Consider the following 23,577-nt stretch of genomic DNA (forward strand, 5'->3'; position numbering starts at 1 on the left):
TGTCTATTAATCACAAAGTTCATGTATGTATGTAAATTACAAACAAAACCAATTCTGCACAGAAATATATGGCAAGTCGCAAAAATTTAACATAAATTAATACACTGGGAGCACCGTAGCAAAGGTGTTTTGAATGCATATATAACATCATGCGACCAAACTACTTGCAGTTATATTTAGGAACATTAAGTTCATATATTATTGTAACATGTTATATCTAATTTTTGAAATAAATTACATGTAATATTGTACTGGCCTCGGTGGCGTAGTGGTAAAGCCATCAGACTACAGGCTGGTAGGTACATGGTTCGCAGCCCGGTACCGGCTCCAACCCAGAGCGAGTTCTTAAGGGCTCAGTGGGTAGGTGTAAGGCCACTACACCCTCTTCTCTCTCACTAACAACTAACCAACTAACAACTAACCCACTGTCCTGGACAGACAGCCCAGATGGCTGAGGTGTGTGCCCAGGACAGCGTGCTTGAATTATAATTGGATATAAGAACGAAAATAAGTTGAAATGTAATATTGTTCTTTCTAGATTGTTGGACTTGGTCTGAATGGTGTTTTTGAACTGGTGCGTGAGACCTGCCACAAGTACCCAGAGCTGTGTGTAAAGGCTCTGAAAGCCTTGCTTGATATTCTGCAGGGCCAGCAGCCAGAGGGCATGAAGGATGAGCCCACAGACGTCATAGGTTTGTGTTGGAATGACTTAGTAGAACCATAAACATTACTCCAATTAATCTCTTTGACTTGATAGGGCACCAACTCAAATCCCTCAGACACGTAACATTTTAGAATTGTGTAGCAGTCAGTGTCACTGAAACCTGTGTAGAGAACCATGACATGAAACTCAACAAAATGTTCTGTGTATGCTGCTACCTATGGAGTTTGTTTTGTCTAACGACACCACTAGAGCACTTTGATTTATTAATCATTGGCTATTGGATGTTAATCATATGGTCATGACACAGTCATAGAGAGGAAACTCGCTACATTTTTCCATCAGTAGCAAGGGTTCTTTTATATGCACCATCCCACAGACAGGATAGCTGCTACCTATAAAACCTTGCTTGAGGTTTATTGGATCATAGAGTCTGTCATCTTCTGTGGATGTCATGGGTTATTTCTTCATTTGACCAGTGCTCCATGACTGGTACATGAATGCCTGTGATATGTGCTGTACTCTCTGCAAAAGTGTATGTGGTAGCCTATGTGGCATTAGTGTGTTGAGGTTTATTGGATTGTAGAGTCTGTCATCTTCTCTGGATGTCATGGGTTATTTCTTCATTTGACCAGTGCTTCATGACTGATACATGAATGACTGATATGTGCTGTACTGATGTATAGACACCTATGAAACACTGATTAAAGAATGTTGGAGTGTGGTTAAGCAGGTTTTTTTTATCATACATTAACCTGACCATTGTTGGGACATTTGGTCCAGTACCTTGGATGTGTGTGTGTGTGTGTGGGGGGGGGGGGGGGGGGGGGGGGGTAGGGTTAAGTATTCATTAAAAGAAAATCTTTTTCTTTTCCTGTGTGCAGATAGTATGCTCATTAAAAATAAAGAAAATTATGATGACTTGGGCTCTAATCTAAAATTGAAAAAGGAGAAGTGTGACACGAAACAACATGTCTTGACATGTGTTGTGAAATTTTGTTTTTGAAATTAGATTAGGTCCAAAATATTTGTGTTTTTGAAATTTGATTAGTTCCCACTACTGTTAATAACTCGTTAACTTAAGCTGACTTTTGGCAAAGTGGCCAGAAAAAGAAAGAAAAAACCCCATTTCGCCGGCAAGATTATGGCCAGGTTAGTTCTAATTAAAACTAATTTCAGTGTATTGATTATGATAATATATACAAACTAACAGCATACAATATTTGTTTTGTTTTTCAGAAAAGCTGTATAGTCTGTTAATGGAGATTGCGACAACATCTGGAGGAGACACTAAATACGATGGTCAGTCTCTGACATCACTGGCGTGTTCCGCCCTCATCAGTCTGACCATCTCACTGGGTAACACGGGCAAGCTGCTGCAAGCTGTCACTGCTCTGTTGATGAGTCCAGTGGCTTTGGCAACTGAAGATGTGCAGGTAAGCAGTACATTCCCACTTTCAGTTGATGTGAATATTCTATGGCATGAAATGCTTGCTAGCCTGATATTTGTTCTGTGTTTAATGTTAAATGAATGTGATAATATGAAGGTAGTTCTTTCAGACTGTTACTGCATTGTTGCTAAGTCAAGTTAGTTACGTAGTTATGCACTTAAGGTGATCTTAGAGCTAAGATTGCTTCATGGATTTGCCCAGGTTTTGAGAGTGTGAATTAAAATCATTTGATTAGGGCCTGTATGGAGGAAATAGATTCTTTCACACTATGCTAGGTTTTTGCCATGACTTAAATACTTCAAGCAGCATTTCTGTTGAAGTGTCACACGCATGACGTCATACAAAAACTTAGGAACAGCAGTTAGGTCACAACTTACTAGGAACATTTATTTTCTTGTAGAAAACTTTAATATTTTTAAAGAATGTTTGTCCAACTACACAGCAAGAGGTAGCATAGGAATATGAAAACAATGTTGTGGAGTATTCCCGTAATTTCGAACACTTCAATACCACAAGTGGATTTAATTAGCTGATCAAATTTCTCATTATGTACAGATAAAATTAAAATAGTGTTTTAAAGTTAAGTATTTATCATGAACACTAAAAGATTAACCAAATATATTTGGATTTCACGTTATATATGGATAAAATTAGAATAGTATTTTATAGTTAAGTATTTATCATGAACACTAAAAGGTTAACCAAATATATTTATTTTCAGGTCCCTGGAATTCTGTCATTGCTTCAGAAGAGTGTGTATGCTGTGTTACTTGGGAAATCACAGCTTCCAGACTGGATCAACTGTGGTGTCAAGTCAAAGTCTTGTGTATTGATGTTTGATATAGAAAGTTTTCAAGAATGTGAGTAGTGCTGTGATTATAGTGTATTTTAGTTCTGCAGTTTTGTGATTATAGAATACAGTAGTCCATTGTATTGATGGTCGAATCTTGGTGCAAACAATTGCCCTTTCTAAAACCATAATGGGCATTAATGAATATTACATATTGTATTGAACAGTTGACATCTAATAGCTTATGATTAATAAATGAATGTGCTCTAGTGGTGTCGTTACACAAACTTCTCTCCTCTTTTTTTTATTGTACGTGGTAATAATAATAGCTATAATGATATATAGGTAATTCTGAAATAAAATTAACTTCGATTATACATTTCGGCAAAATTATTATTTTTCTATCAAAAAGCATCTGAATTCCTGGTTGTTCTACCATAGAAAACTGAATCTATCATATGTATGACATTTTAGAACTTAGTAATATTAACATTATGGACTATGAAGTAAGCCATTACCAATTGATTGTCGTAATACCAAACATTTTCTTAATGCCAGACTCGAGTACAATGGAAGAAAGTGCTGTGGCCAGTGATGGACGATATCTCTACCTACTGAACAAGAAAGGACTCTTCAAAGTTGGGTCTGGCTTTGGAGGAACTGTGAAGGTACATTAGACATTGCTCTGTTGATGATGATAATGGCGTTAACAACTGTTATTGTTGTTGGCCATTAACTTCCAATTGAACGATACTGCAAATAATTTTTAAAATGTTTACAAGCTTGTCAAAATAAAATAGCAACTGATGAATTTCATGGGCTAAAAAATGTCTGTACTAGCTAAATTTTATAAATTACATTATATATTAGTTCCATTGTTTGGAAAGGTGTTTAACATAGCCACCTACTTTAAATAAGCATCCTCCTACTTTGTAAAGTAATGAATACCTTCAGTTATGTTTAATATTTTAACTTTTAAGTGGGGAAGTTTTAAAGTGAACAAGTTGGGTTAAGTCTTGTTTAGTTAATTAACTTTCATAATTTATGAAATTTGAGTGTATCAGTTGTACAGAACAATGTGTAGAGAGTGAAATAGAGTACTGTAATTCTTGTTTTCTTTCTTCAGGGTCACATTTATAACCACAAAGATGATTTTCCACTGAAAGTGTGGTTGGCTTTTTCTGGGGTGAGTTTTTTTCATTCTTTTTAAAAACAACAACTGAAATATATAAATTATTCATGCATGCATTTTGTTAATATTAAATTCTTTTAATTTAGCATGTTTTAAAATGTTCATTTCCTGTAATGTCACCAAAATAGCAGAAACTGAAGAACCATTTTGATTATTAAATCTGACATTTAACTATTTTGCTTCAACTTTCTTAGATGCAAATTAAACAAAATACTATCAACAACAGTCGCTATCTTACAATAACTAGTACTAGCATTATATTTTCACATAATTATTTCTGAGTCAGATGGTTAAATTGATGTTTATTTACTTGCAGGGAAAACTTTTGTGTCGAAGTGACAACAGTGCTATCAATCTACGTATTGTGAACACAGACACTCTGGAACTTGAAACTGCATATGAATTTGATGGTGAATACTCCTTCATATATTGCAGAATTATGGGTTTTTTTCAGTTAAATTCTCAAGTTAGTGAAACAGAATCATATACATTGAGTTCATCGGTTAAATGATTCATTTGCAAATCTACAAAATGACTGTAGCTTGCATACAGAAGATAAGCATATCCAATTTATTGTAATAAATACTATAATTTCTAGGTATTTCACATCTTTTCTCTTGCAGAACATAACTGGGTCTCATTCATTATATTTAAACAGTTTAACAAAGTCCTGGTGAAAGTATTTGTTTAAAATGTTTGATTTTATTTGCTTGTTGACTTTCAGGGCCTGTAACTGGTGTCCTCTTCAGTGATGGTGTAAACATTGGACAGATAGCACCTGCTCAAGATGTAAATATTATGTTTTTGTTCTGTGACAAGATATTTTCCATTTGTGATTATTATCATCAAATGTGGCAGATTATTTACAAGTTGAAAACCCCCGGTCATTTTCAGTATCTTAAACATATAGGATATTTCTGGCCAAATTGTATTTTCTTTTTCAAAATATTAATATCTTCACATCTGGTCATGTAAAGTTTATATGCATAATTGCCAACACATTTTAGCTTGTGCCAATTGGACAAATGAAAAGGTTCTGTGCTTCTTAGAATAACCAAAAACACATTTGGTGTATAGAATTAAATATTGTAAGCAAAAAGCATTTAGTTTGAATCTGAAGTACCATTCAATGTTGTATGAGAAACTTGAGCCTTTATAAAGTCCTAGAAAGATCTTCTAAAACTCCATGTGTATGTACACACCATAATAATCTTTAAATGATGAAATAAGTAGTGTCATCGTGGAATGCTCAAAACCCATACTTGACAATTCCACAGAATGTGTGTCTGAGCTTCTCCAGAGTTTCAGAGAAAACATAAGAAAGTCGTCACTAAAATTAAACAGTCATTGATGAAATACTGTATAGATAAGCAATAATATAACATAAATTCCTGTACTAGTATCATACTAACTGATATTTCAATCCTGGTTGTATCTTGTTTTTATGCTGTTTCAGATGGACACTTTTGTTGTGAGGACGTTTGGTCTGGATAAGTCACCCATGCCCATGTTGAGTGAAATTCCTCTAAAGCTCACCAGAAGGTGTATGGACATGTTTGGATCAACATCGTTTGATATGGACACAGACAGGAGACCAATCAGTAAGAACTAAACTTTATTATCAGTAAAGTTAAAAATAAACGTCACAAAGAACTGGCCTTGGTGGCTTAGTTGTTAAACAATTGGGTCTACGGCCAGGATAAACTTAGTTTGCATCCCAGTACTAGATGTGTTTATGTTTATAGACTCATAGATGGCTCATTACTGTGCCATATGGTATTGTTGATAGTGTTAATTTTTTATGTTTGTTGATCTGTCATGTAGATAGATTATTGTTTTATCTTATTTTTCAGACACAGGATTTGATGAGGATACCAGCTCAATTCTAACTGGGAAAGACTTTGGCCTTATTAAAACAGTAGGAGGAAAGGTATTTATTTGAGCTTATTAAAAGCTATGTTAAATTAAAAAAAACCCTTAATACAGTATGAATTTGCATATGCTTGCATTAAAACATGTCTAAAACTTGGTAACTTTTGTTTTTCCCGGACCATGTTTTTATTCTTCCCTTGATCACGAGCAATAATAACAGTGTTTCCCCTAGGGGCCAGAAGGATCCCGCACCGACCTCGTGATTTTTTTTACCGGGACCGTAAAAATTGTAACCATTAAAAAAAAAGGGACGAGTTCACTTCTGTGATTAATTCGCCAATATTAAAAAAAAAAATGCAAATGCTAGTAGTCATAAATATAGAGTATTCCACAAATAAGTACATTGTTAGAGCCCGGTGGCCAGTGAGGGGAAAAAAAATCAACCATCATGATGATGATCGAAAAAAAAAAAAAAAAAAAATTCAACCAACATCCATCATATGTAAAAAGGAAAATGGATCTACAAGTCAATACTTTCGATTTCCTTTCACATGCAACAGTTCACTAATGAATATATGGTCACCAGTAATCTATGCCCCATCCCTGAAATGAATATACTTACAGATGTAATTTTATTAAAGTCCCAAGTTAACAAAATGTTGCAGTCACAGTCAAGTGACTGGTACCCAAACAGTTGTTAATCTAACACAGTGCAGGCGTAACAAAATAAACGGTGACCAGTCTCATCAGATCAGGATTTTTTATTTTTTTACAGGTTGCACATAACCATATTGTTATACAAACTTCCAAATGTTTTTTTTTGCTTAATCTGTTTTGGTTTTTGTGTTGTTGTTTTTTAAATTATATTTAAACATTACATAATTAAATTTGAAAGACTTGAAAGAAATTATTTTTAAGTGCATTATATGATGAATTAACACAAATTTAAAAATGTACCTACACATATATATATATATATCAGTCACTGAGTGATTACAATTTAACAGGTGAATTTTTTATCATAACCAGTAAAAAATGTATCCACTGGTCAGTATGGGAAGTCATTTTTTTTTAAATTCTAGAAGTAGAAGCCCTAATATACATACAGAAGTAGGGCTAATGAATATTCAATCATGGATAATTAATTTTTAAAATCATCAATCCCATGGTTAGTGGATTTAAAAAAAATTCTAGAAGACCTGGGTTTTACTTTTAAATAAATAGATAGATAACAGATAATGATTCAGTAATATGTATTACCTGTTTGTGCTTAGTCTAATACTTTTATATTTCTTTTTCAAATGATTGTTTTAACATTATGCAAATATTTAATAATAATAAACATTGTTATTAAAATCTATCTTAAAATATCTCCTTCTATAAGTGTACATGACACCCTCATGTATTTCATAATACATCTAAAAACAACTGGAAATTAAAAAAAACATTACTGGGGAGCATGCCCCCGAACTCCCCTAGAATTTTCGCACCCTTTGGGGGCTTAGTTAACGTCAAACTATTTTGCCAACCCTCTGAACAAAAATCCTGGGGGAAACACTGAATAATATCTTATTGTAATTCTATCAGTGTTAATCGAACCTTATCAACATATTTTGATAAGAAGCAATCCATATTTTTGCTAGACAAAATGTGAAGACATTTTATAATTAATTTAATTTTCAGGTTTTGTACACTGGGAAAGCTGCTTCACTTGGTGTCAAACAGGGTGGGCCACCACCAGGCAAGTGGGCAGAACTCGCTATAACAAAGTCACCAAAGATCGTTCAGATAGCTATGGGCCATGACGGACAGCATGCGTTGATGGTGTCAGAAGATGGAAGCATTTTCTTTGTGGGGACGTCCCGGCGAGGGGAAGATGGTGACGGTGGTGTGTGTAAGTATCATTTGAAACAGTAAAAGAAATGTTCTTGTATTAGAGCACATTGATTATTAAACATTGGCTATCGGATGTCATATATTTGATAATTCTGACATATTGTCTTAGAGGATACTGACTATATTTTTCCAACAGCAGTAAGAGGTCTTTTATATGCACTTTCCCACAGACAGGACAGCACATGGCCTTTATTAGATAATGGGTTAACCAACAGGGTTTGGTCCAGCTGTAAAGTCCCATATACATGTTTTATGTGTGTAGTGTTGTAGAAGAAATGGGCTTCCACCACAGGTTACACCAGATTTTTATTTCATCAGTTTTATAAGTTTTGGTGAAGGTCTGATTAATTATAGAGATTTTTCCATTTATGAAATTCATATTGCTGAACAGACTCAATATTCTTGTAGAAAAATTTGATGTTATTAAATAAAATGGTGAAAAGATACCAACGTATGTTATATGAAATTCTGTTTATCAAACTTTATATAATGCTATGTTGTGTTTTGTCATTACAGCTAAAGCTCGTCGACAGCCGAAGCCAGTTAAACCAAAGAAAATGATCCGCCTCGACTCTAAGACTGTGATGTATGCAGCTTGTAACAGTGGCAGCAGTGCGGTTGTCAGCAAGGATGGGGAGGTCTTCATGTTTGGAAAGGACACTTATCATTGTGATCACGCCACTGGTAGGAGCACTGTCAGTATTCAAGCTTAGGGAGATGCTGCAAGAAAATAGAAATGCTAGCAAAATCCTTGAAACCCTTAACTATTTTAGGAGAAATTGAATGGAGGATCGTTTTACGTGACTGACCTCCCAATTTCTTCTATAGTAAAAAAAACCCTGATTAATTTACTAAAATATGACTGTGTTGTAATGCAGAGTAATTGATTGAAGCTTTATATGCTCTATAAATAAATAATAATTGGATTTGAATGATAAATTAAAAAACAAATCTGTTTTTCAATGTACCAAATGTGTTAAGTTTTAGGTCTGGGAAATCCCTAATATTGTATTTTTTAACTGATCCTTTGTATCGATAAGAATTCAACTGTTACATGATTACTCTCTTTTTTTGGTGGTTTTGATAATTATAAAATATTTGTAACATCAGTAGTTTTGCATCTGAGTAATATAATTAACATAATATGTTAAATACATTTCAGGTCAGGTCACAGAACTGAAAGATGTGAACATCACACAAATAGCACTTGGTAAGGCTCATGCCATTGCCCTGAGCAGCAAAGGACAGATCTATTCATATGGTATTAACAACAAGGGGCAGTGTGGACGTGACTACAACCCCGGAGCCACCAGAGAAGGTAAATTTTGGGGAGGTTATTAATCAGTCGTTTGATCTTCATTTTCATTCATGTATTTACCTTTGTTTGACACCTAACAGCTGATGTATTCTTTTTGTTGGGGACTTGGGTGTCATGAAACATTAATTAATCATTCTTTCATTAATTCAGTAATCCAGGTAACTGATTTCACTGATACCGCTTTATTGGCAGTAATTATTTCTAAGATTATTATGCCCTTAGGCTTCTCAAACTAGCCTTGCAATCAGCAAATTTCATTGGCTATAACAGTTTATATACATTGTTTAGGATGGGAAATAATATAGCCAACTCATTTGAAAAACATGCTATTACAGTTTGAATGTCATGTTATGCCTATTCCTCTTAAATTGTACTAATGAATTCTATTTTTGCAGGGAGTAACAATGTGAACATGGCTGAAGAGGAGGAGGAAGCAGAGACGGAGGAATTTCTGTGTCCACCTGGTACTATAACATATTCCACTAGTTAAAGTAAACCACTTAAACTTAGTATTTCAACATGCAGTAACTCATTAATATCTGTTTAATGATAGAGTCTTGGTACTGACATACTAGTTTATACATTGTAACCTGTCACCTGTACTTCATACTACAGACAAGGCAGGATATAGCAGCATTAGAAATAAGCACTTGTCCGTTTGTCCTGACAAGTGAAAATCAGCTCGGACAAGCAAAATGTACCTTGTATCCGCTGGATAAATAAAAATGTCCAATGCAGTTTCATTCTGAACAATCAAGAACATTGTCCTTGCACTTGACTAAAACAAATCATTTATTTGGAAAAGTGAAATTATTGGTGGACAAGTAGATTTGTAGATGTATTTGTCTGGTGGAATAGTGGATTTTTCTGCTTATTTCCATCACAGTGGTAAAGTTCTTGCTTGTAATAGGTTGTAGGATCATATGTCAGGTTTTTATTCCATCCCTAACAGTGCCCCATGCCAACTGCAATGATTAATCATTGGCTTCTGGATGTCAAATATTTAGTAATTCTGATATGTAGTCTTCAGAGGAAACCCGCTATATTTATTCATTAGTAGCAAGGGATTTTTTAATATGTACTTTGCAAAAACAGACCTTGGCCTTTAATGTACCAGTTATGGAATACTGGTTGGGATAGTAAATAGGTAGTTAGGAAAAACTTGGAAATTGATGGATTTGTTTGTTTGTTTGGCAGGTAAACACCGATGGAAGCACGATCAGTGCATGGTGTGTGTTGTGTGTGGGGAGTGCACTGGATATGGCTCCAGTTGTGTAAACAGTGGCAAGCCAGATAGACAGCCTGGCTCGTGAGTATTTCACATTATTGTAGTCTGGTAGTTACGATTAATAAAAACCGTTTCAAACGGGATAAATAAATATTGTAAATATAAACTGTATATTATGTATTTTTTAAAAGTACTAAAAGGTTAATAATAATAAGGTTATAGTGAGCCAGGACAAAGTTGAAAGGAATGCTGCAGTCGAATGTATATTACTCAAAAGAATTTAAGGGTCAGACGATATTTTCGACATTATTTTCTGAATGTCAATTATATTAGCTAGACCATAATGTCACGCATGGTATTGTTCCATTTTGACGAAAGTGGGTCTAAGCAACCCATAAATGAATTAAAATCCACTGTCATTGACACTGTCGACTAGTTCTAATGGCGAAAACATGCTTACATTTGCACGTAAATTAGGGCGAAAGCGAAAGGTCTGCTAAGTGCCCATAACTTGCTTTTTCACAAAGCGCTTCATTTGCACGCTTTGCACGTATATTCCATGTTCCCAATGCTGAATTTCTGTATAATTGGAGCTTGCGTTTGTGTACGGTGCACACTCCAAATTCGACAATGGTACGACTTCAACTGACTATCGAAGATCGAGGAAGGGCTATTGCTTGGCTTCAGGGTGGCAATACGCAAAGAAATGTTGCTCTGAGACTTGGTGTCAGTCAGAGTGTCGTTGGCCGACTGTGGCAACGGTACCAAGCAACGAATTCTGTTCGAAATCGTCCACGTTCGGGAAGACCCCGAAGCACTACAAATAGATAGGACCGCTACATCACCAATATGGCTCTACGTCAACACACAACCACTGCACGCCGATTACGTGACAATCTGCGGACTGCGACTGGAACTCGAGTGTCTGATCAAACCATACGCAATCGTCTGAGAGTCAATAATCTCCGCTGCTGTCGCCAGGCTGTTCGACCACCACTCCTACCACGTCACAGAACAGCCAGACATCACTGGTGCACGCTTCATCTGCGGTGGCAACGTGTTCAGTGGGGTCGAGTGATGTTCACTGATGAGTCCAGGTTTAGTCTCCAGTTCAACGATGGTCGGGTTCGTGTCTACAGACGTCCTGGGGAGCGCTTTGCTGACGTTAACGTTAGACAACGTCACCGGTTCGGTGGTGGCAGCGTCATGGTGTGGGGCGGCATCTCTATCCACCACAGGACCCCCCTCTATGTGGTGGATGGCAATCTGAATGGAATCCGCTATCTGAATGAGATTATCCGGCCGTTGGTTCTCCCAGGCCTTCAGCAGATTGGCGGCGGGGCAGTTCTGCAGGATGACAATGCCAGACCCCACCGCGCCAGGGTGGTAACGGACTTTCTCAGACAACAAGGTATCGCCAGGATAGATTGGCCAGCATATTCGCCTGACTTGGCCCCAATAGAGAACGCCTGGGACGAATTAGGCAGGAGAGTTCGGGATAACCATGCCCCTCCGGCCAACCTTCATGATCTGGGTCAACTTCTTATGGCAGAGTGGCAGGCCATTCCCCAAGAGTTCTTCAGACGTCTGATCAACAGCATGAGGCAACGATGTGTCGAGTGTATTCGAGCCAGGGGTGGATTCACACACTATTAAACGAATGTTCTAATGTGTAAAATCCATGTTTGACAACCTTCAACTTTGACAGCATGTCATGTGACTTTCTTGTATACAGTGACGTTTATTTGTGTTTTTTTTGTAAATATGGAACAATAAATAAAAAAATTGGTGTAGTTTACATCATCAATCTAATACACTCTGAAACTTATTTGGTTATAAATTTTTGACCCTTAAATTCTTTTGAGTAGTATACATAACCACATATTTGGTTATAGAATAATTAGCTTGTGTTTGTATTATATTGCTGTGCAGAACTATTTTCCATCAAAACGGTAGAAATGTTGTGCATAATCGAATGGACTTTACAAGCATACATTTTGTTATTTGCATATATGTAAAACCCAAAAATATGAAAATTTGACCAATATATATTTCATCCTTAATTCATTTGCAATTTTTTTTCAGCATTGATTTATTTCTGTTACTTTTATTGCTAATTACCTGTGTTTGTTCACCAGACAATGTGGTTGTGGAGTGGGGGATGCTGGATGTGTGCTGTGTGGGGTGTGTAGCTTGTGTGGGGGAGACAAACTGGACCTCGATGGATTGGACGAAAGGGGCCTTTTTGAGGTGTTTGCAAAAGGAAAGGAGAGTTCGCCGCTGGATATTCTTATCTGTGAGTATGCACTGGATTCTCAAGTAAAGGGTTGAGGAAATATTGTCATTTTACAATATCAGTAGTTAAAATAGTGTTTTTGTTTAGATTAATATTTGGATAGTCATTTTGGTTCTACAATTGTTTTAGATACAAATTCCATAACCATAGTTCATCATTATTGTCTGATTTTAAAAAAACTGGTTTTTATATTTCTAAACAGTATGGTTAAAATTTATGAAGCCTGTTTTTTTAAATGTACGTGTTTATGCACAGTTAATGTATATATTTACACACATGTAAGTCTAAAACAGGCATTGGATATTTGGCCTAATATATTTTAATTATAATCCTACAAAAAAACACCTCTTAATTACACTTGTAATTTAATAATGAAATATCTTCTTCTTTTTATTTTTGTAATCCAAAATTTAAATTGGTACAGTGAGTAAGTATTTTTGAGTCCAACCAATGACTTGTTATATCAGCAGCACGTCATGAAGTGAGGCACATAGAACAGCTTAGTAGGAAAGTGGAGCAGCAACACATGAAAGTGAGAAAAGCTCACCAAAAACTAATAAAGGAGAAAAAACAGAGAGGTGATTATGTTCATTCCATATTAGCTGTCATTACAGAATCAACATTTATTTTGTGCAACAACCACCTGTCTATAAGCCTTTTTATTGTCATTTGATTTGAGGTAATAACTTCCCATACCCACCACATCCAAAAAACTCACAACGCCCTAAGACAAAAAACTGACAAAGTTATTTATTTGCATTCTGCTTATAAATGCCCATCATTTATTTACACTTATTTTCGTGTTTATGTCCAATTACGGTTCAAGCATGCTTTCCTATTTGGGCTGTCTGTCCAGGACAGTGGGTTAGTTGTTAGTGAGAGAGAAGGTGTAGTGGTCTTACACCTACCCATTGAGTTGTTAAAACACGCAAACCCAGTACCTACCAAGTGATCTGTAAGTAATCCATGTCATTTACTGAATAAATATTGTTTTTAAAAAATCTGTAAGTAGTTTATGTATCTTTACTTCAGATAGTGTTATATTAGAAAGCTGATTTTATGTTAAGGTGATGATGAGGGCCCAGTGGTAAAGCGTTCGCTTGATGCGCGATCGGTCTGGGATCGATCCCTGTCAGTGGGCCCATTGGGCTATTTCTTGCTCCAGCCAGTGGACCACGACTGGTATATCAAAGGCCATGGTATGTGCTATCCTGTCTGTGGGATGGTGCATATAAAAGATCCCTTGCTGCTAATTGAAAAGAGTAGCCCATAAAGTGGCGACAGCGGGTTTTCTCTCTCAATATCTGTGTGGTCCTAAACCATATGTCCAACGCCATATGACTATCAATAAAATGTGTTGAGTGCATTGTTAAATAAAACATTTCCTTCCTTCCTTTCAGGTGATGATGGAGATCAGGAAAAAGAATACACCAAGTTAGTGAGTCTACTTCCTGCTGAGGTTGTCATTGGCAATGGAGACATACTTGTGTCTCAGATAGCCTGTGGTCAACATCACACAGGTAAGACAATTACTGTAGATGGTTTATATAGCAATTAAAACAGATTTTACTTTGATTACGATTATACAACAGTAACAACAGGTCCAGGGCTCACCCTGGGTCAAAAATGCCTGTAGCCAAAAAATTAGCCAAATGAGATTTTTATTAGCCATAATGAAATCGTTTTAGCCAAAATTGTTTTGCTCAATACTGTATTGAATTTTTATATATGCATAATTTTATAAAAATGTGTCTTTTTCAGCTAATTATGTATAAACTGGAATAAAATTGAATGACAAAACTGTATTCCCAGTTAATATATTACTTCCAACAGGCCTATGGGCTTAAATCAAGAAATGTAAAAAAAGTTTAACAAATATGGGGATGGGTGGATATTTATGTCAGCAATGTTGTTTTTGATAAAATGATAATGAAATTGAAATTTATGGTCTATTTAAAATCTAGCTAACTTTTGTGATATCACCTGACAGTTTTACAAATATAATATTTTATCTAACAAATCTCATGATTATTATAAACTAATTTCATTCAGTGTACATTTAACTGCAATTTGTATTAATACTGCATGTTAATTTTCCGTGAACGCAATCTGCATACGTGCTCTCGGCCATGGGTGCGAAATTAACAAAGACAAAAGAAATAAACGAAACTGCAGTTCAGTATTCTTTGATGCAGACAACTATTGCTTTTTTAACAAATTGAAATAAAGATTTACTTGCATGTAATTGTATTGTTTAAGATCTGCAACCATGTCTCTTGAAACGTGCAATCGCAGCTGACTGAAGAGTGTGACCTATTTTGACACTGACAGCTTGGGATAGCCTACTTGTCTTCGGCCCAGAACTAGCATGTGTATTGAAATTCACACGCATTGTCGGTCTTTTATTTGGTTCCAAGACTTTACAAAGTTATAGTGACAATTTACAGATCTTTGTTTTCATACATGTTGAACACATGGCGTTAAAATTAATAAACGTGATTATTAAAATAAAAAAACATCATTACGCTGTATTCTGGATGACACCGTTTCTCGTTACTGACCACGAAATCGCTATTACTCTAATTGAATATTAGGTATTATTATTATATTCGAGGTTTCAGATGGATTATGTAACTGTTTGTTCATATCAGAAGATAGAAAATGGCTTAGCCAAAATTTTAGCCACTTGCAATTTTAGTAACCGTTTTTTGTAAAAATTAGCCAATGGCTAATTTGGCTACTGACAGCGCAAGCCCTGCAGGTTTTACTAGATCAAATAACCTACTTGTTTTTTATCAGTAGAGATTTTGATAAAAATTCTTAAATCATAATCACTAAACAATGGCAAACCTAACCACATTGATTTTAAAATAAAATTACGATAATTTAAGAATGACAAACCATTACACATTACATAATCTAAAATATTTAGTATTAAATAACTCTTCCTTTTTTTTCTTTAAAAAAAAAAAATGAGTGCTGTGTCAACAACTGAATTTTTAAATATGTTTTTTTATAACTTTTAATATTACAAAGAAAAGAGTTTGTTTTGTTTAATGACACCACTAGATCACATTGATTTATTAATCATTGGCTATTGGATGTCAAACATATGGTAATTTTTGACACAGTCAGAGAGGCAAGCAGCTACATTTTTCCATTAGTAACAAGGGATCTTTTATATGCACCATCCCACAGACAGGATAGCACATACCACAGCCTTTGATGTACTAGTTGTGATGAGAAATAGCCCAATGGGCCCACTGACGGGGATCGATCGCAAACTGACCGCGCATCAAGCTAGCACTTTACCACTGGGCTACATCCCGTTCTTTTAATATTACATGACCGTAAAAACATGTGATGATAGTTTTTCAGTGTATAACTTCTGTTTTCAGTTGTTCTGCTACAGAATGGAGATGTGTATACATTCGGCAGCAATCACCAAGGACAGCTTGGACAAGGAGATTTACATATCAGGTAAATGATGTTACATTAGATGGGTGTCTCACTATTTTTACATCAAAAGGAAAAAAATCTGCTACAGTTCAACTAAAATTGTCTTACATTACCGTATTTTCCCGTGTATTATGCGCACTTATTTTCCAGAAAATACAGGTTAAAAATGGGGGTGCGCACTATACATAGCAATAGAAAAAATATCTTTTAAAAATGTCCAGCGATCACCCATGAAAAATCGCCAGAAACGCCAGAACCCTCTTAAAAATCGCTTTTCACTTGTGATGGTTGTAATAAATGCAAAATAAATCTACAAAAGTATCCATACCTCGCCAGAAAGTGCACAAAAATGACAAAACTGGACCGTAAATATTTTTAATTTCCATGAGATTTAATTCGGCCATTTCCGGCAAACCGGAAATATACCACACTATTATAAATTTTGAAATCTCGCGCATTCACGTTAGCCACGAGAACGAAATGTAATATGTTGTATTTTTGTTTTCATATATTTATTAGTCATTTACAGTGTATGGGGTATATAACTTTGTTTTGATTTATGCACGTGTACTAGCGTTTGTTTAATGTGACATGTAGGTCTATGTACTCAAGTACCTAACTTAAGTTTTGTTTCTTGGTTTCTTGAATATACCGCTTCTTTCGCTTTTCGTTAATTTTGGTGACGGGGAAAGCGGTACATCTTGCATTCACTGTCGATTTTGTGGTTTAAAAAAACGGTGCGCATTATATTGTGGTTCATGTTTTTTTTCTTGGAATAAATGTTCAAAGTGGGGGGTGCGCATTATATATTGGTGCGCATAATACATGGGAAAATACGGTATAACAAAAATAATTATCAAATCTGAAATAATTGGTCCTTTAAAATAAATATATGAAATATCCACATCTTCAAGTTATGAAACATTATTTTTTTCACAGTAAAAATTGTTTTTATTATAACCATGGTTGAACAAATATATATAATGTGGTATTATACAATTTGTTTGTAACAGAGGCTGTCCCGCCAAGGTTACCCTCCCCAACACAGCTGTCCAGATAGCAGCAGGGAGTCACCATACTGTCATTCTGCTCAACAACGGTCAGGTCTTCACTTGCGGAAACTTTCAGGTACATACATGTCGTATTTAATAACAGCTAGATGTAAAATGTAAAATACAATTTGTTTTTTTACAAATTCTACATGAAGTGCTATGGCATAGTTGCCAAAATAAATATTTGCAATGGGGTAAGGTGTGGGTGCTTGCTTACATCCATCCTGTCAGTGCTCGATATAGAAACAACAGGGAAACAAGTTTAGCAACTCTACTATTAGACAAAGAAATTGCTTAATAGTCAGGGCTTCTAGATTATGGTAGCCCCACTCACGTGGCTAATGATATTCAATGTTGGGCTAGTAAATAACTACAATTGCCATGCCCGACGGCTAGTGAAAAAGAATTGGTCAAATGTTGCAGTTAAGTCTATTTTGTAAATATGAATATACTGACCCCACTCCAACCCCTAATGTTAGTGTTTTTAAGCTCTATCTCCCTCTTTAGGTGACATATATGATTATTACTATTATTTAGTAAAATTGTATTACCTTAAAGTAAAGTAGGGCTAGTGAATTTTTAATTGTGGATAGTAAATGTTTTAAATTACTGATCCCATGGCTAGTGGATTTAAAAACAAGAAGCCCTGTTAATAGTGATACATACACATCTTTGAAAAAGAGGTGGTCGTGTGGTTTATTATTTTAGTTACACCATTCAGGCTTGTAAATTTGTTTTTAAACCAGATACAATTTGCAATAAAAATGTGAATGACATAATTAAGTCATCTGCCTGTGTATGACAGTTCAGTAATATAATATAAAGACTGAAAAGTAGGATGCCAAAAGCTAGTGGACTGTACTTACTCTAGAATTATATATATGTTTATTTGGTGATATTTTAATCATTTATTTCATTGTGTATCACAGAAAGGATCACTGGGGAGATCGGGTTCTGATGAATCAGTGGTAAAGAGTAAGAAGAGTCACTGGTATGCGATGGCAGGACCCGTTCCTGGAGTTGGTATGTACATTTACTATTATATATATACACATTGCATTCTAACGTGATATTTTGATCTTTTTCATCTATCATCTATTGTATAGTGACTCTCAATTAAACTGACAGAAAAATACTAACAAATTATGTCTGGCAGAAGAAAAACAAATGTTTTGTAAATGTTTAATAATCAGTTGAACTACAATAAACAATATTTGTTTAAGGTCAAGCCATTTTTAACAACATGTAAATACAATTGTTGCATTAATGAAATGTAAAATAAGATGTCTTTTCTTGATGATGGTAAGTTGTATCTTCAGAAATCTAGGTTGTCTAAGTTGAAATCCAATTTATCAAAATGACTCTGTGTTTTTATCTTCTTCTAGGAGCAAGGTTTGGCTGCCGAGCGACGTGGATAGGAGCGAGTGGAGATCAGACATACATGAGGATTGACGAGTCACTGATAAATGCTCACAATCTGGCCAGGTCAAATATATTTGCAAGCCAGACTTGTATAGGTAAGAATATTTTTGTTTTCAAACCTTTGAACGTTCATAGTTTAATATTTTTATTTACTGATATTTCATACCATTGTCTGTTAGACCATTAGTTAAACATTTCTGTCAGGAATAGCCATATGAAACTTGTTGTTATTGACATAAAGAGTTGAGATGTTGCATTAAAAAAACCTGTTTACTCGTCATCACTTGCAACAAGTAATCTTGTCTCATGGTAACCAATTTGGTTCTTTTAATTAACATTATGACCATGAACATTTGTTTTATCAGCCTAATGTATATTATTCACCTTATATTTTATGTTTCAGGTCTAATTCCAAAGGGTGAAGACAATGCTGGTATGATGAAATGTCTCATGATTCAGAAGGCAGATGGCAGCTGTAAAAGGTGTGATGGACAGTTGATACACCTTTAAAACATCATATTTAAAAATGAAAACTTGTAGCATTAGATGCCACTCAACTTTGGATATTTTGGCTGATTAAATATAAAATTGAGGTTAAAATATGGCATAAACTGCTAGTCATTTGGGGGAATCCCTATTTATATAATTTTCCTGTGGATCTTTTGCTGTTTTTCAACATGTCTTTCTTACATATTGTGGGTGATTTAAATTAAATATGAAATAAAAGATTCCTTGATGCCATTGGAAAGCATGATTTGTGTACAAGCAGCAGGTTAATATCTCCTAATCTGTTTGTCTGAATTACCATACATCCAACACTCCTAGTGAGCCAATCCAATCCTTACATTTACCTTTCTTAATATTTGTGAAGTATAGTCAAACCTGCTGTAGAGGCAACCTGGATTAAACAACCATCTGTGTTAACGAATCTACATTTTTATTCTCCTAAATCATCTAATATAGTATAAACACACATGTATTAAGTAGCCACCTGTCGTAAAAAGGTCACTTTTTGATACTCCCTATGGTGGCTGCATAACACAGGTTTCACTATACACAGGTTATCAAACTGTTGTTGTTTTGTAGTTTCAGTGATGCTGACCAAGCTGATCTCAGCAACCAGGCAGTTTGTATGGATCCAGTCTATGATGTTCTGTGGGGGTAGGTGTCGTGTGGTTTTTAATTTTATTTTGCAGAATGAAAGAATGTACATTTTCTCCTTATTTTATTATCAGGTCATTACTGTAATGGCCAATGACCTTTGTTTTGTGCAAACAAAAATTTGAATGTGATAATGGTTTTGTAATTTTTATTTTAAGTGGCCATACTTGAAATGATATTGTGCTTGGTTTTTTAGTTATTTTTATTTTGTACATAAAATTCATTGGAGGCTAAAAACACCTTTAAAATATTTTCTACAGTTCTCTGTTAACTTTGTACATTATATAATAATATGACTTTTATAACAAAAAGCAGTTCTTGATATGTATTTCTTTCTTTTTATAAGTTAACCTGACCTCAACATTAGTTTATTTCCCCTTCCTCCCCATTGCAATGGTTTGGTCCATACATCCAGGTAGGTAGTCAAATGGCTGTAATGTTCCACTGTGTCTTTTGATTGACCTCTTTGGATGTTTCAACCAGACTATTTCAATTGGTGAAAGTCATGCACTACTGTCAAGGTCAAACTAAATGCATTTTTGAAAAGAGAAAACATCTACATGTTGTTATATTAATTTTGTTTTGTCAAAAGGTACAATCCTGTGACACACAAAGTGAACTGTTACAATGTGTTGTCCACGGAGGCGCGGGACCTGAAGGCTGTGAATCCCAGCTACTGTAATCACTTCAGCCCTGAGATCGCGGTTCCCATCAGACAAGGGGCCGTTGCCAGCAGGTCACACTGTGCTCTACACATGCTCAGTAAGTTGGGTTTAAACAGTATGTAAAATTTTTATAAACAGTGATTTTCAGATTCGTCAACAGGTATAACCTGTTTATAAACCATTCAAAACCTTTACAAACAGATATATCAATATAGTATATTTTGTCAATAACATGTTAACAAACATAAATGTAATGATATATATAATCATGAAAAGAAAAATCTTCAAAATGTTTTCATAAATAATAAACACTGATTGTAAAAGCTTGTAGGTTTTTGTTCATGACAAGACAATAATAACTGCACACACTTAATTAAAAAGAAAGGAGGGCTGTTTGTGAGTTTCTCTGTATTCTTGTTTTTATTTTACCATTCAGGTTGCTTGGATACTCTGACAGTCTGTCAGCAGTTGAATATGACTGTAGTAGAGGAAACCAAGGAGAAACAGTCCAGTTCTAAGATTTACATCAAAGAGGACTACTCGGTAGTGAATAGATTTGACAGTAAGTACATATAACAAACTTCTTGCTGTAACAGCTAAGTTTCTTTTCAAATACTCAGAGTGGTATTTCTCAACCAGTTGAAACTGCGGACCAGTTGGCATTTGAACTAGCTGGTATGGACTACCACTTTAGTCTATTATCTTCTCGTAAATTTTTCTAATTTTATCTCTCACAGATCATCCAAAACAATGGTAAGCATTAACAAACACTGCTCCAAATCAGAAATGGTAATATGTTTAACATTTAATAACCATATTTACTGAGGTCTTGCTTGTTGATTGGGGCATGACATATTTGCACATTTTCCTTGCAGGTCATGCTGTTGTTTGGTGTACTGATGGTATTTGCTGGACTTTGCTAATTTGCACATTTTACTTGCAGGTCATGGTGGTGGTTGGGGTTATTCTGGCCATAGTGTGGAGGCTGTGAGATTCAGTTGTGACACAGACATTCTTCTTGGAGGTTTCGGCCTTTTTGGAGGACGAGGAGAATATGTTGGCAGAATCAAGGTATTAATGCATTTTATAAATTTCTCATATTGAAGGTATTAAGAATTCCTTTGCACAAGATACTTAAAGCTGACTGTACAGTAGCAAACTGTTTCCTCCAGTATTTTGAAGTGCATAATTTGTTTTAACATCTCTAAAAAAATTATTTGTAACAGATTTAAGTTTATTCTTTTAAAATTGTACTAAAATGCTGCTAAATAAAAAAACAAAAACAATTTTGCTATAAATGGCATATCTATTTCCTTGTGCATATAAATTGCATAATATTTATCTTTTATCCTAAAACCACTGATTGCATTGGCCAGTTATGTTAACCGGTTAAAGCAAAGTTATAAAAATTCTACTAGCAGGATATTGTTTGTCATATGACCTGTCTGACTTGTCTCATTTGCTATGACTAGATTGTCAATTGCATATCCTTTATATCGTTAATTCAGTTGAAATAAAATTTGGTGTTGTAGTGAATACAACAAAAATTACATATATATTTAAGATTTATGAGTTATTATAATACTGGATGTGGCAAGCATAACATATTACAGGAATGAAGGAATGCATTTTTGATGTCGTATGGCAAAAAGCTTGCTTGTTTAGCTTCGGCTTATTGAAAATTAGAGATAAAGATGATTTACCCACTCACAGGATAAAGCCGAAAACATATGTCATTAACCTGCACTTAGAGTTATCTTAGGTTGTCTTTGAAGACAATGGTAACCATGTTTTAACTTGTTTCAGATATTTGAACTTGGAATGGATGGTGGAGAAAATGAAACTGATGGTGAACTTCTAGCAGAAACAGATGAAATTCCATTTGAATGTGGAGCAAGGTAAACATTTGTTTGTTTGTTTGTTATTGTCATTCATAGATTATCATCACACAAAATGAGATATGTTTGTGTATGTATGTATGTATGTATGTATGTATGTATGTATGTATGTATGTATGTATGTATGTATGTATGTATGTATGTATGTGTAGGCATGCATCAACCCTTGTATGTGCATTTTTTTTACATTTCATTTAATTTTCACTTTATTTCCTTGCTTGTATCCAATTAAGGTTCAAGCACACTGTAGTGGTCAGACACCTCAGCTGTTTGTCATGTCTGTCAAGGACGGTCAATTAATGGTACGTTATTAGTGGTCAGTGTGGTGGCCTTACATCTCCCCATTAAACTGTTAAAATTCACCTTGCATGGGAACCAGAACCTGAATATTAACCCTGTGCCTACCAGCCATAATCTAATGTTTTAGCCACTATACCATCAAGGTCTGTGCAGGCAATACAGTTAGTGAAAAGTTGTTATCTGTTTGTTAATAAACTGTTTCAGAGAAAAGTTCTCCATGTTGTTTGAAGAGCCAGTACCAATCCAAGCTAACAACTGGTATGTGGCATGGGCAAGAATATCTGGACCGAGCAGTGATTGTGGATCCAGTGGTCAGTCCTCTGTCACTACTGATGATCAGTAAGTTGTACAACATGTGTTCTTATATACTGCATTACACAACAAATAACACATTTGTTTGTAGCAATACTAGCAGGTGTAAGAAAACGATAATTTAACAAAATAATACCAAAAATGAATGTTTTATGGACAAAACTCTGTTTATTTAATTAGATATTTGTCCAACCCTCCCCACCCACACCCCTCCCCCCCAAAAAAAAAGAGTAGAAAAGTTGTGTATTAAAATTTACATTCTATATTGTATGGCAATGGTTGTTTCTTGTGATTTTGACACATTTTAAGTATTTTAAAAACATGCTTATATAGAATACTATTCTATTGTGTCTTGTTCTGTAAGCTGATAGAACAGGTCATTGTAAAATGTATTTAAAATATTCTGTAACTTGTTGCTATTTCAGAATTGTCTTCAAGTTCAAAAGCTCAAAGAAATCAAACAATGGAACTGATGTCAATGCTGGCCAAATACCACAGCTACTGTACAGGTAATGATTGACTGGTTCTTTGTATATTGTTGAAGTCATATTTAATATTAAATATATTAAATAAATGCCATCTGGTTTAGAGTATATGTTTATTG

At 35.0% G+C, this 23,577-nt stretch overlaps 1 protein-coding gene across 8 annotated transcripts in view; it reads left to right on the forward strand.

Annotated features, from left to right (window-relative positions):
* Positions 1-438: 438 nt before the first annotated feature.
* The window catches only part of LOC121373896 (E3 ubiquitin-protein ligase MYCBP2-like), a 95,615-nt gene continuing 72,476 nt past the window's right edge, over positions 439-23,577 (forward strand). For 7 of the 8 annotated variants that reach the window (XM_041500698.1, XM_041500695.1, XM_041500700.1 and 4 more), the window contains exons 1-29: positions 439-692; positions 1,901-2,097; positions 2,834-2,972; positions 3,461-3,570; positions 4,029-4,088; positions 4,411-4,504; positions 4,819-4,883; positions 5,551-5,695; positions 5,948-6,024; positions 7,650-7,860; positions 8,379-8,546; positions 9,025-9,180; positions 9,576-9,644; positions 10,378-10,489; positions 12,547-12,704; positions 13,172-13,282; positions 14,105-14,224; positions 16,103-16,184; positions 17,177-17,291; positions 18,145-18,238; positions 18,601-18,732; positions 19,041-19,119; positions 19,724-19,798; positions 20,391-20,560; positions 20,900-21,025; positions 21,407-21,534; positions 22,270-22,361; positions 22,866-23,000; positions 23,399-23,482. In XM_041500698.1, coding sequence (XP_041356632.1) covers positions 665-692; positions 1,901-2,097; positions 2,834-2,972; positions 3,461-3,570; positions 4,029-4,088; positions 4,411-4,504; positions 4,819-4,883; positions 5,551-5,695; positions 5,948-6,024; positions 7,650-7,860; positions 8,379-8,546; positions 9,025-9,180; positions 9,576-9,644; positions 10,378-10,489; positions 12,547-12,704; positions 13,172-13,282; positions 14,105-14,224; positions 16,103-16,184; positions 17,177-17,291; positions 18,145-18,238; positions 18,601-18,732; positions 19,041-19,119; positions 19,724-19,798; positions 20,391-20,560; positions 20,900-21,025; positions 21,407-21,534; positions 22,270-22,361; positions 22,866-23,000; positions 23,399-23,482 — 3,332 coding nt within the window. In that variant the 5' untranslated portion in view covers positions 439-664. The remainder of the gene's footprint in view (positions 693-1,900; positions 2,098-2,833; positions 2,973-3,460; positions 3,571-4,028; positions 4,089-4,410; positions 4,505-4,818; positions 4,884-5,550; positions 5,696-5,947; positions 6,025-7,649; positions 7,861-8,378; positions 8,547-9,024; positions 9,181-9,575; positions 9,645-10,377; positions 10,490-12,546; positions 12,705-13,171; positions 13,283-14,104; positions 14,225-16,102; positions 16,185-17,176; positions 17,292-18,144; positions 18,239-18,600; positions 18,733-19,040; positions 19,120-19,723; positions 19,799-20,390; positions 20,561-20,899; positions 21,026-21,406; positions 21,535-22,269; positions 22,362-22,865; positions 23,001-23,398; positions 23,483-23,577) is intronic. The other variant, XM_041500696.1, reaches the window with a different exon arrangement.

The sequence above is a fragment of the Gigantopelta aegis genome, chromosome 6 (genome assembly GCF_016097555.1).
Source record: "Gigantopelta aegis isolate Gae_Host chromosome 6, Gae_host_genome, whole genome shotgun sequence".
Taxonomy (NCBI): domain Eukaryota; kingdom Metazoa; phylum Mollusca; class Gastropoda; order Neomphalida; family Peltospiridae; genus Gigantopelta; species Gigantopelta aegis.